Source organism: Danio rerio, chromosome 18 (genome assembly GCF_049306965.1).
Source record: "Danio rerio strain Tuebingen ecotype United States chromosome 18, GRCz12tu, whole genome shotgun sequence".
Lineage (NCBI taxonomy): Eukaryota > Metazoa > Chordata > Actinopteri > Cypriniformes > Danionidae > Danio > Danio rerio.
In genome coordinates this window covers 18,097,571-18,111,684 of record NC_133193.1, presented here as the reverse complement: position 1 = coordinate 18,111,684, position 14,114 = coordinate 18,097,571, and the positions used below count along the sequence as shown (strand labels likewise).

The following is a 14,114-nucleotide window of genomic DNA, read 5'->3' as shown; positions in this document are numbered from 1 at the left end:
TCCCTGACGTTATAATTAAATAAATTGATTGGAAAAGAAAAAAGGAGAAAAAAAGGTTTAGAATAATTAATTTTGTAATCATCACTTGTAAATAAATTAATTTTGTTGACATTTCACACACAAAATACATTTGTCACCCAAACAACAAACAAAACAAGCTGTACGGTATATCAATATGTAAAAAGAGACACATCACATTTACACACACACAAAGAGCATTTTCAACGCGTTCAGTTACAAAATATATTAAACAAATGCAGTTTTGTGTTTTGCAGCCTATAAAATGACAACAATCTGAATTTTTTTTCTTCTTCTGTGGTCCGGAACATTACAACAAAATAGGAGAACCAAACTGTGTGAATCTTTACACTGTAATAAATGCAGCGTTCTACACAATTCATTCATGTTGTCCCGACACAAATTAAGTTAATTTGAAAAAATTGAAGTAGATTGAACATAAAATTAAAAAAAAATGAATAAATTAAGTTGTCCCCCTAAAAAGATCAAGAATTGTGTCGTTTCATTGCGGTATTTTAATATTTGAAAAACATTGCATGTTCAAACACAAAGAGAGCATGTTTAACCCATTCAGTCACAAAATATAAATCATAAATGCAGTAATTTTTGTATTTTCTAGCCTATGAAACGACAAAGATCTGATTATTTATTTTCTTCTGCGGTCCAGACCATTAAATAAAAAAACTAATAGATCCAAACTATGAGTGTAAATACATATTTACACTGTAAAAAAATGTAAGGTTCTACACAATTCATGTTGTCCCAACACAAATCGATCAAGTTAACTTAAATTTGAGTGGACTGAACGTAAAAAGAATAACGTCGTCCTTCCAAAAAATCCCAAGAATTGTTAATTCATATAAATTTTGTGCACGCAGCAAATATATATTTTGAGTGTAGATTGCATTAAATTTTGTAAACAATTAACCTACGAAATACATTTGTCGTCCAAACACTCAAAACAATCTTCGTACGTACGTACATACGTATACACACAAGCACTCACGCACACACACAGCATGTTTAACACTTCAGTCACAAAATATATTGCGATTATTTTTTTATTTTTGTTTTCCAGCTTATAAAATGCCAAAGATCTGACCAATTTTTTCTTCTGTGGTCCAGACCATTATATATATATATAAAAAAAACTAATACAACCAAACTATGAGTGTGAACACCAGGGGCAGACTGAAACTGTATTTTCAGTCGGGAAAGTTATTGTTCCTCTGACCACCCAAGTGATTGGTAAATTAGGAGCTGGGGGTTGTGGAGTTGTGTGTGAAGTGAAGAGCCAGAGTAGGGGGTTTGTGTCATGTTGTGGACTGTGGTGATCGGTAACTGAAAAGTGTGCGGTGGGGATGGTTGATTACGGCGATCAATAAGTGAAGAGCTGGTGAATGCGGGTACGGGAAGAGGGGAGGGCAGGCCAGACTCCCGGTGCTCCCTATGGCTAGTCTGCCCCTGGTAAATACATTACAGAGAATACACTGTAAAAAAAATGCAGGGTTCTACACAATTTATTCATGTCATCTCAACACAAACCGATTAACTTAAATTTAGGTGGATTGAACATAAGAATTAAGTTGTCATTTCCCTAACCTACCCCCACCCCCCCTCTAACTAACTTCACTTCCTGTCGCAATAAGGTCCTATCTAATACAGGCAAAAATAAATCCTAAAAAAAAAAAACGGTCCATACAATATTCCCTCATGTTATAATTGATTGAAAAAAAATATTAGTGCAACATTTAAAAAAAATATAAAATAAAATAGGAAAAAAAGACAGACTTAAGTGATCAAGTTTTTTCTTTATTGTAAATTCAGCAATAGTGGTGATGAATACAGCACTAAACAGCCTTACAACGACATGATCATAAGTTATTTCAATTCTGACAACTGCACCGCAGTTAAAGTGGGCAAATGCAAGTCAGGTACAATTAAAACACCTGTCAATAAAAGGTTGTAAGTAAACCTCTTATTGACGAGGGCAAAAGCCTTTCTCCTCTTTTTGGGTGTCAAGGATTTGTTCCATTTACGTTTAATGCCCCATTAAAAGGCAGGTTAAAAAAAAAATCCATCACAGTTGGAATTATTTGTAGCAGATCAATGGGACCAGATTGGAAACATTACAACTGCCATTAGAGAAAGAATACATCTCAATTATACTCGTAGATCACACTGCAGACAACATTATAGTAAGGCTGGGGCTGCAGAGGCATTAAGTTGACACTAGTAGCTTGATTTCGGCATCTTCAATGGAAAGCACTTAAACTCTACTGCAAGCTGAGATATTAGGTAGTGTGTTGTGCAAAAACAAAACTACTAAGCAGATGCTCTAGATCGTAATTCATGAAATCCGACATAGAGGCTGTACTAACAAATGCTCATTCGGTAGGAGGTAGAAATGAAGACTGCTAAATGTTACAGTGATTACAGTTTTACAGATGTTTCAATCATGCTCGAGGGTTGAAGGATATTGCAACCGACCCACAATAACACTAATAAGAGTCTACAGCGTAACCTATGAAGCCCATTACAACCAGGATCTCAGCTTCACTGCTGCTCAGACGCTGCGAGGTTTGTCCTGTTTTTCTTTTCTGAAACAAACACACAAATTAAACCAGGCATACCACGAGGAGGATCTGACGAACACCTTTTCTACAAAAAAAAAGAGCAGTGGTTGATGTAACATGTGAAACTGATGTCGATTTTAAAAAAGCCTGACAATGGTTATGACGCAAGCAAACGCATTAAGAGATGTTACAATAACGGTATTGCTGTTTAATTCACGAGCCTAGCAGCAGAGTACTTTAGTCAACAGAGTGAGCTACTGCAAAAAGAGTGTAGAACCCCCAAGGCAGGCCATTTAGCAGAAAATTAATGTTGTACTAGGATTAGTCTGGTTTCTTAGTCAGCTTCCTCTTCTGACTCCTCTTCCTCAGCCGTCTCAAGCCAGGTCAGCCACTGGTTCACCTGAAAACGAAGATAAAGGCTTGTAAATATACAGGGCTCAAAAATAAAAATACCTGAAATATAATCTATGCAACCTAAAAATACATCTGGGAGCATTTGTTTGCTCTTAAAAGCATTCATGTTGTGTGTTCATATGTCGACCGGTCTCTTGTGCTATGCAGATTTTAGGTTAATATTAGCTGTCAATCTCTCAGTCACAACTTTCTGCTGTCAGATAACACCACAGAAAATTTAAAGGACTGAAGAAGATGGAATAAAAACAGGTTTGTAAACCACCTTAGGTTACAAATAATGACGCCAGTGACGATGATCATGTGATGAATGTCGATCCACCAACAGAGAGGGCATACGGTTTGAAAATAGAGTCCGATGTTTAACACAAATGGCAGCTAAATGTGAAATTTACCACTGCACACATCACCAAAGAAGCTTGCCCTTTTCAGCTTATGAAAGATAACTGTACTGTAAAGGACCAGGTTGGCTATTGAAAGAATAATGTTCAAGTTGACTGATGAGCAGGGCTGACGAAAGTGATAAATTTTTTTTTAATTGTTAAACTTTAGTTTTTGTGATGCTGTTGTGAGACTGTTGTTTTCTCTGTTAGAAAACAACAGTTAGAGACTGTTGTGTACACTATATATAAAATTAACTTTATTGTGCGATATGAATAAAAAGTGATCATAAACCAATATATTCTCAATTCAAATAAGCGGCAGCTTGGACCCAGAAACAGTATTACATACGTTACTAACACGTCATCACTTAACAAGCGAATAGAGGCGACCTCGGAAAATACTGAGGGTGGCACCTGCGAGTATGTTGGAAAGAAACTTAATTTATTATAATAACTATAATTTCAACAAGTTATCTCAGAATTAATGAAATTGTTATCAATTACAATACATTAATTAATAAATAATTTGTAGTAGAGGTGCTCATTCATTTTTGGAGGATGCTCCTGAACTTTAAAATGGAAGCCCCAGTGCTGTCGAGCTCTCACATACATGAAAGTTAAAGATTTAAAGGAGGTTTGATGGAGAAAAACATTAAAAGTAGAATACAAAATATAATTATTTTTTTATTTTTAATACATTAGAAAATGTAAAAATAAAAAGCCACACAAAACCTTTTTTCCATTTGATGAAACTGCCGAGATTAGTCAAATAAACTAACCTGGAATAAGGCTTTTCCTTTCCCAGGAAATTCTTGGGAAATATCTTCTTTCCAAGCAAGAAATGCTTCCTCCTCGATGATCTCCATGTCATAAAAGTGGACAAAGTAGCGAAGCAACATACCTGAATCACAAAAACAAGTCAGAGCCACAAACCTCAAATTAGAAAAATTCTCATTTAGTCATTCAGAAAATCTCAACAGACAAAATGTAACAATCTTATGTGCATTCTGTACCTTTTGGAAAAGCATTGGCATTGCAGTGCACCTGCAGGGCATACAGAGCACTGACTTGCAAGTTGGTGTGTTCGTGAAGGAACTTCTGCATGACTGGCTTAAAAGAGTGCAATAGCTGCTTCTCCTGATCGAGCTGCTCTTTAGAAGGGAAGGACAGTTGCTCATCGCATTCAGGCACACCAAGCTCAGCAAAGATATACTGCAGGAAGCTGTTGAACAAAACATGAGCTTGTCAATAATGCTTCTAACTACATTTCACCATTCATATTCACGAGAAAGTACCTAGTCACAAGTATGTTGATGAAGCCCTTGTCAATGTGGAGTTTGGGAGAAATGTTGTCTTTAATCCACTTGTAGATGGTCTGAGGAGAGGGATCTGCTTTGATTTGCTTCAGTAGTTCCTTCTCCAGTTTGAGCAAAGGGAAGAGAAAACTCAAACCTTTTCCCTCGAGAACCTCCAGCATACGATCCTTATTCTGATCAATTTCTGAGAAACACAAACTCTAGTTAAATAAAATAAGATATCTTTAAATAAAAATTATACAAAATTTCTCTATGTAGACTTACCAGGAAGCATCTTCTGCATGTTGACCTTGCTCTGCTGGAAGAGATCTGTGAGCCACTCGCGGTCCTTGAGTTTGGAAGCTTGCTGCAGGCATAGTAAGAAAAGAGGAAAGTGGTTGCCATTCTCCAGTGGATGAGCCAGTTCTGCCACACTGACCAACTCTGCGATGACGGCTCTTGCTGCAAACTGAGCTAGATAGGACTTCACCAGGGGGATGTCTACCTCAATCTTAGGGCACTGATCCAAGACATTCAGCAGAGCCTGCTTACAAAAGCACATATAATTAACAGTGAAAAGCTCGACAAACCTTTTGATTGAGAAAAAAAAAATTAATTCGCAAAAGGAAGTTACCTGCATGAAGTGTTCCCCTGTGATGAAGCCCTCGGTACGCAGTGTGTTAATAAGAGTGCTAGCCTGTTCCCGGTCTTCATCAGTCCTTTCCAGTGAACACAGTATGATCTTACTCAGCATCTCTGGCAGAAAGTGTTTGGGAGCTTTCATCTCTCTCACACCGCTGACAGCGACCTCCATGTTCCTATTGTTCAGATACTCGGTCACAATGTTCTCCTGTTGTATTCAAAACAAGTAATCTGTTATAAAGTCTCTTAAAACCACAGAAATAAAACGTTTTACAATATTAGAAACACCCACAGTCATTTTCAGCAGTTCCTCCCTAGCAGGTGGTGGTTTTTTAGTAGTCTTCTGGGGTTTCTCCTGAATCAGAGGCGGGTTGGTTTTCAGTCCAAGTTGAGGAGGCTAAAAAAGAACAGCATGAATTTTTATAATGCACAATAAAAAGTAGTTTTAAATAAATATCAATTCCAACTAAAAATGTTCAAAAAGAGCTGATAGAGATTTCTACCTGTCCGAGTGGTGGAGTTTGTGTTCGTGGAGGCTGAGCGCTGGGAGGAATCATGGTGGGAATCTGGGGCTGCAGTTTTGGCACTTGGTTTTTATTCAAAAGGAACGACTGGGCAGGTCTAAGACTGATCTGAAAGAATGGATCACAAGAAAACACTGTTAGGTTACTCATCAAGATTTCATATTTGAGACTATGGTGACAGGTTACACCCTCATATCTCATAATCGCAATCAGCGGACTGGCTGGCAGTTAAAGATTGAGGGATAGAGGAGGAGCAGCATAGAGAGGAGGTAAAGCAAAGGAAGAAAAAAACAGTAAGATGGAAAGAAAGAAACTGTCAACCAGTGGAATCCCTCAGAATAACGCGTCTTTTTATAATCACAGGGTGCTTTGGTTTTTCTGGAGTTTAATGTGTCTAGGTTTACCTCGTCTGCATTCATCTGCCCCTTCTTGAAGCGTGGAGGCATGTCCTTTGATTGAGCCTGCTGCTGATTCAGATGGTTCTGGTTTTGATTGTGAAAATGCTGATTCTGTCCCTAAAGATATAGGAATTTAGTAATCTAATACTAACAGTTAAACTGTAAAAAAAATGCAAATGATGGATGTCGTTGCTGAAAAAAAAACAGCCCTCTGATACCTGGTTAGACTTCATGAAAGGCTTCATACCCAAGTCAAACTGGGACTGGGGTTGGGATGCCATGTGGCCATTGAAAAGAGGATTTGTTCGATGACGTCCTAGAGTGGGCGAAAACCTGTCCTGGATTACACCTGGACCAGTCCCTATGCCACTACCTGCAGATAGTTATACAGGAAAGATGAACAACACATGGAAAATTCAATCTAGATGAAGCTGATGAATACAACAGGTGCTAAACTAACCTGGCATCTGACCAAACATATCAGCCAAACCACCCAGAGTTTCTCTATCCAGTTTCATCCTGTTCGGCATAAAGGGGCCTTCTAGGAAGAAGTCCATTCTCATTCCTTGGTTCATGGGTGGAATGAAAACACCCAAATCCTTTGAAAAGGAAAAGATAAACAATTATAATAACCAATGCTTTGGTTTCTAATAAAAGAATCAGTGACTTCTAACAGCATTAAGATATTTGTAGTTTTGTGTAAATGTAACTGGCTTACCTTCACTGCATCTTGACGAATCTGGTTAATCGTCTTTGGTCCGTTGTCGATGAAAGCTTTGCGAGGAACCCAATTGTTCTCTCTCAGCTCCACTGTGTCCTGCAGTAGGAAACGAATCCTCGCAGGCAAATCCTTGTTGTTCATTAAGGATTGCATACGGCCGAAGTACTGATCCATTAAAGACTGTGGGGAAAGCAGAGGCGTATGAGAGAACATGCTCAAATTACACTTAAGCTACTCAATGAATATATCATCCACTTAAAACTCCTGCAGGAAAAAAAAGTCTGCCTCTGTCTGAAGATTTGTTTTGCCTTCAAGGTGCTATGGGTAAAACTGCTTCCAAAAAGTCACAATGAAACTGTACCAATCTGTCAGTTTTCAAAAGGCAACAACTTTATAGCTAAAAGCCTGACCCTGAACACCATAAATCAGCCCATTAGCATCTCAAATATAAAATGCAATGATGTTTCAAATAAAAATCTATATATCTTGATAGCTTTAAAAAACTTGTCTAACATCTGAAAGGCATTAAACTAGCATTATACTCTATACCCCACTACTAATATGGCATTCTAATTGGCAGGAACACAAGCAGATGGCGAGACCCGTTCACATTTATACCTATTCTTTTAAGAGGTATTTTTTGGGTTTGTGTTTGAATCAAGACTCGTAAAGAAAGCTTTTTTTTTTTATCCTTGAAAGTAAAAAAAAAAAAAAAAAGATTAATAAAAAGCATGTATAAATAGGCCTTTTTAATCAATCTATTCAACCGATGCTGAAAAAAAAAAAAAAAAAAGTTCAGTGGGTCAGGTTGTACCTTGGCTTTTTCATGGTCGAGTCTGGGCCCCACAGTCCTCATTATCTGACAGAGACACTCCAGATCCTCTCCCATGTCCTTGAGCTGGACCCTCTTCTTTTTCTCCAAAAGCTACAGATAAAGTAGAAGTGATGACCCCCTTAAAATCACTGACTCACTATTAACCAAATCACATCATGTAGTTCAACTAATACATACTGTTTTGATGCACTTATGAAGGATAGATTCATGGATGAGGTCAAGTTTGCCGAGTTCCCCAATGAATTTGATATTGCCAAGCATCTTGATCTTGGCAATGGCACGCTGCTCCTCCTCCTCAGAGGTGAGAGGGTTGTCTTGTTTGTCGTAGACTAAATGCAGACACACATTTCAATTTTAGAAACTGGACACAAATCATGCTTTGCAATTAGCACAAAACATCTAGGTTATGGAAGAAATAAAATGACTCACGGTCAACATTTTTGGTGCGGTTTTCAAATTCATCTTGAAGCTTGGTAATTAGAAGTCTTCGGAAAGTCTGCAGGCAAATAGACAGTATAATGAATAGTAACAAAACTAGAGGGTAATTGAGAATTCTTTTTGGGAATTTTTACAATACATTAATGATGTAAATAAACAAGTTTAGTACATTCATGTACTTACTGTGCTCTGCTTTTGTGATGACTGGATTTCAGGTGTTGGGCCATCAAAGTTTGGTGCATCCTCTGCCAAACGCAGACATAGCTGAGCATAGAGTGAGCTGTATTTGGGCTCTTCTAGGGCTTTGTCTACGATCTGTGGTAGAGAGAACAATATAGTCAGATTACAGTAATGCATGACATATATTTATTCAAAAGCAGCTTTTAAGACTATTAATTATTACATTAAGCACTGAAACTTTTTATAAGCTGGCGTATTATTAACGTCTAAGCAGGCTTGTATACTTTATAATATTTTAATTATAATGATTTCAAATGATAAGAATTTAACTTATTTAAGGGAACTTAAGCCACAGAAGATTGACATTATAATTAAATCAAAAAATGAATGCAAAACCCGCTCACCAGCAAGATGATTCCTTTGAGGACAAGTTTAGAGTCTACGCCCACATTGAGAAGCTCAAGGCATAGCTTGTCAAACTTTTCAGGGGTCAGTTTATTAAGTATGCTAAAAGAGAGAGAAGACAAATGAACATCTCATATCAGTTTAAACAAATAAACAAACAAAAAAAAAGCTGTTTATCACAAAGATTTGTGCTTTTTTGAGCTTGAGAGCGTCAGCTGACAAGCACAAAAACATGCTCACAAGACTCAATGAGCACAATAAACAAAAGCTCAGAAACAGAGCCTTCTTTAATCTCCATCGCTGCTGAAGTGTGCATTTATGCTCCTTAAGGACACTCACCCTCTTACTTTCCTAAATATTGCATCGTGATGTTCTTTTTCAGTGGAGGAGTTGACATCTCGTCTAGTGCTTCGTGAAGGAACCCATCTCTGAACGCTAGGCCCTGGGGTTTTCCCCAGGTACTCGCTACAAGAGCAAACAAGCCATTAGTCTCTGAAGTACATTACAAAGTTTTAATGTTCTTAAATTTAACAAAGCATACCTGTTGCCGACAGTCTTGGGATAGTGCTGAGATGCACCCCTACCTCCTCCTCCGCCCGAAGAAGCACTAGAATAAAAACAATTGTAGATAAGAAGGGTAATCACACAACCACCACTAAGAAATACTTAGAACTGGTTTATGGTTATTCAATTTGTGTTGGTGTAGAAAGCAGTTTAAAAAGTTTCAGCTAAATAGCTAGACAAAAAGCAACACCACTTTTTATTTTTAATGTGCAAGACATTTTAAGACACCCATCAAAGAGTTCCCCATCTTGTTTAAAAACAGTCAAATAATGTAATTTTCAATTCAAAACATCCTTTTAAAAATTCAGGCAAAAGCTTTACCCCTCGGTCATGAGATAAGTTAAATCGATTGAACTGTCCACTTGCTCAAGGCGACTGGTGCGACGTCAATGCAGATGCTTGGGTCTAAAACGCAACTGAATCAGTGTGCGATGGAGAGAAATGCCAGTCATTACACAATGTTCATGCAATTTAATATGAGAGCAGACCTATGCATGGGTCAAATATGAAAAAATATTTAATTATTAATTGAAGTACAACAAACTATTCTATTTTGCCATTTCTTTTGCTTTATAATAAAAACATGCTGTTTTAATCTGAAAAGTTGCACTCAAAAATATTAATATTTTTTTAAAATAATTTACAGAAGATGACAACAAAAATGTGATTCAAAGCCACAAAAATTCATAAACCAAAAAAAAAAAAAAGTATCTGAAATAATCTTGCCAGGCACTTTTAGATTTAAACAATTTGATGGCTCTTAAAAATCACAGTACAGCCCCAAAATATACAAAAACGCTTACAAATATTCATAATTAGTCACAATTTACTAATACAACCAGTATTTTTGCTTTGACATTTTATTTCCACTAAAAATATATACTTGAATAATTTTTTTTTGTACATAAATTTACTCATTTAAACTTATTATGATGCAGGGAAAAAAAAGTACTCATCTGTGACCCACAGATTATAGTATGGGATAAGCTTCAGCATTGGGGAAAACCCATTTTTTTTGGGTGCCTCAAAAAGAAGCTAAACAAAGAGGTGTATGTATAGGTTAACATGGTAAATCTACATTGAATCTAAACACTAGCTTTATCCCTCATTGCCATTGTCACTGCTAACTTCTGTGAAATTTGATAGGGTAAACAAATTCAAATCTTTAATCATTATAAATATTAGTTACATCAACTAATTTGCATTGAATTGCAAGTGCTCACACCACAAATAAGGTAGGAAAAAACTTCTTGATATTTGTTCAGATCAAGCACACTTAAGTTCCTTCTGGCCAGTCACCTGCTTCCTTGTTTTGCGTCTGACAATGTTTTAACATTAAGCAGTTTTACATAAAGGTGAAATGATATGTAACACTTATGCAAATGATCTCTGTTCAAGATGTAACTATAATATAATATTTTAGTAGCACCAGCACCTCTTATTTACAAACCTGAATACTGTAATGAGTATGTAGTGTGCTTTTTGTGGTTGTAAACATTTAAATACTAGGTGGATTTATTATTAGACATTATTTAAAAAAAAGAATCAATACAAAACGACCACCTTTTGTGATGGATTTTGTGTGCTCTTGAGCTGGTCCTTTAATAAGACATCTATGATGTAGATTCCCATGTTCTTTAACTACACAGTATTGCTTGTATTGATGACTCAAACGTTAAGAAATATGTTTAAGTCCAATGGCAATGCTTGATGTTCAATCTCACCTGAAACGAGAAGCACCCCCTTCTGCAATCACACTCTCCACTTTGGCGGCTTGACAACGAAGAATCTTCAAAAGAATAATTATCAAAGGGCGGGGTGGGGAAATCCGAACTGTTGGAGAAAGAAAGGATGAAAACAGGGAAAGAAAAAAAGTTAAGGAAACGTGAGAAAATTACTTGTTTAACAATCGCTGCGTATTACACACACGATGTAATAATTACTAGTCTGTTCAGAGATTTACTCTTCCTCCAAAGATGAATAGGCCTAATCACGTTTTATGCATATGTAATATTTTAAAAATATTTTATTCTGCCATTAAATAGTACGTTAAGCTTGTCGTTTCCTCCTTTCATGACAAAAGAGGCCAAATCTTTACGATAGCTTACTAACACAGTAACCGAGATAACAAAGAAAAACCAACAAACAAGCCATATCTTGTTACTTTCGGTCTATATCATTTTCTAAACCCGACATATATCACATCATTTAAACACAAGACAGCAACGAATATAACTCAATATTTTTACTACAGTTAATAACAGCTTTTGCGTAATAGCTAACGTAACAGTTAGCTAGCATGCGGTTAGTGGTCACGTAACAATGTACTCCCCTTAAAACACGGAGAGAGGATAAGATATACATAAATGAATCTATCCAATGACTAACACATGTGCTAACTTGTTTTAGGTTTTAAAGGCAAAAACGTTCTCAGGTGTTTGTTCTACAGCGACGCCATTTTCTACATTCACGCACTAACAACAGCAGCCATTTTATCTTATGTTAAATAACAGAAACTTACCTTTACTAAGGCAACCTCAGTTTTGTTTTTGGTTTTGTTCTTTTTAAAGAGAAAAAGGGTGAATATGAAAATAGATATGCTTTTGAGAGGATTGAGAAGATAACCGGTCAGGCACGATTGCAGCTCGCTGTGGCGGAGAAATATTGAGCTCGGGCTCCTCCTGACTGACTGCTTGACGTCACACAGGAACTTGATTTGTATTTGTCAGGACTTCGTTGTTAGTAATTTTCCACATTGTGAACCACATCGGCTTTATATATTGGAATGGTCTTCTTGTGCATTTTTACTTTTCTCATGTGAAAGTTAAAAAAAAAAACATTATTTGATCAAAAACAAAACGGTTGATCATACAACGATCGTATCATTTACATCAAGAGATTACATCCCATTTAACATAAATGCCCAAACTAGGCCCTTTGGCCCTTTGTATCCTTTGGTTTGGCCCTCCATGATTGGGAAGGGTTGGGGAATGCCCAACAGATCAACTTTTCCTGTTTGTTTTATTTTTGAGCTACAAAGCAACAACAAAAAACAATACAAACAAAAATGAAATTAAATGTTACAATTAAATATTGTAAATCAGTGGTTCTCAAACTTTTTTCATCAAGTACCACCTCAGAAAAAAATTGTCTCTCCAAGTAGGCTACCACCATATGACCAGTATTTAAATACAGTAGCGTAGTAGACCCAATTAAGCAGCTACAGCTCTGCACAGTTTAAAAACGTGGCAGATTAATTACTATTATTAATAATATTCATTATTATTGGCCACTTTGAACCTTATAAATAGTTTGAACATTAACACTGATGTGCTTATAACAAACAAACAAAATAAAATGTCAGTGTTTAAATTAAAATGTGCTTCTAAAAGTTCTTTGAAAATGGAAGGCTACTGTTCTTAAAAATTTTAAAGAATCTCCTGTACTTAAATGTAAAGTGTTAACCTATAGTATCCTATTCATCAAAACCTGGAAATGGTGCTTGGACCTCATAAATACAGGCTATATGTCATCATATTAATAAATTAACCATTTTTGATACATTTTTAAATATGTTGCATGTATGACATATTGGATTGCGTACCACTATAGAAGGCAGTCCACGTGCCACTAGTGGTACACGTACCACGATAACCACTGTTGTAAATGAAAGATTTTTTTTTTTAAATGTATACATTGTGTCACTTAACGCACAGGGCACACAGCAGAAGATCTTGTGTGCAAATCAAGGCAAGTTCGTGAAAATAAAAAACATTTTTTTAAAATTAGATTATGCATTAGTATATGGTTGAAGTAATCTTTTCCTTTTTTAAAATTATTATGAAATAAATTAATAAATTACCCATGGCAACTCAATGCTACACCCTACAGTTTGCTATATTTACCTTCAGCCTACAGCTCTCAATCAAGCTTGGATTTTGGCCATTCATAAGAAAAAGTTTTGGTACCCCTGGTCTAGAATCTAGATAAAATGTAAGTTATTGTAGACTTTCATTTGCTAGATTGTATGGCTGTACTTCCAAGAAAAATGATAATTTGTTATAATAAATATTCCAGCCTATATAGGCCTAAAAATTTTTAATGAAAAATATAAAGGGAAAATTAAAGTAGGCAATTAACTTAAACGTACTGTTTATTTAACCAACAAACAAACTGTGGCCTATGTACACGTCCAGAAGTAACAAATTACAAATATTAATTAGGTTAGCCTACTTTTACTTTTTTTGCAGTCTGACTATGGTTTTGGAAATCAGCCTGTGACATCACTGTGATATCCTCCTGATATTGGTTTGTAAAGCCAGTCTGGCATTGGTTTGTGACATCAGCCTGACATTTGAATGCACAAACTCGATCTTGAAGGGCCGGTGTCCAGCATATTTTAATTCCAACCCCAATCAAACACACCTGAACAAGCTAATCAAGCTCTTTTTAGGTATACTAAAAACTTCCAGGCAGGTATGTTAAAACAAGTTGGAGCTAAACTATGCAGGACACTGGCCCTCCAGGAACGAGTTTAGGCAACTCTGTGTTAGACTGACACCGGTTTCTGACATCAGACTGGCATTGGTTTATTACATTAGCCTGAAATTGATTTGTTAAGTTAGCCTGACATTGTGATTGACCAAATAACCCAATGTCAGGTTAATGTCACAAATCACAGTTTACAGATAAAAAATAATAATAATATTCAAATAAAAAAAAAA

General features: G+C 36.3%; 1 protein-coding gene and 1 non-coding gene across 2 annotated transcripts; both read right to left on the bottom strand.

The window, feature by feature from the left end:
- Window positions 1–1,809: 1,809 nt before the first annotated feature.
- On the bottom strand, window positions 1,810–12,190 carry eif4g2b (eukaryotic translation initiation factor 4, gamma 2b). Its single transcript, NM_001013443.2, is given in 21 exon segments — window positions 1,810–2,994; window positions 4,168–4,289; window positions 4,402–4,610; window positions 4,684–4,888; window positions 4,969–5,227; window positions 5,318–5,533; window positions 5,618–5,722; window positions 5,829–5,957; window positions 6,254–6,364; window positions 6,466–6,620; window positions 6,708–6,846; window positions 6,966–7,148; window positions 7,783–7,893; window positions 7,981–8,132; window positions 8,233–8,299; window positions 8,425–8,556; window positions 8,826–8,928; window positions 9,166–9,291; window positions 9,368–9,433; window positions 11,115–11,223; window positions 11,912–12,190. Coding segments are annotated over 20 exon segments (2,697 nt in total). The 5' UTR covers window positions 11,156–11,223; window positions 11,912–12,190; the 3' UTR covers window positions 1,810–2,928.
- On the bottom strand, window positions 6,034–6,217 carry LOC137488390 (small nucleolar RNA SNORD97). Its single transcript, XR_011007406.1, has one exon. It is a non-coding gene; the product is annotated as a small nucleolar RNA SNORD97 (small nucleolar RNA).
- Window positions 12,191–14,114: the final 1,924 nt, after the last annotated feature.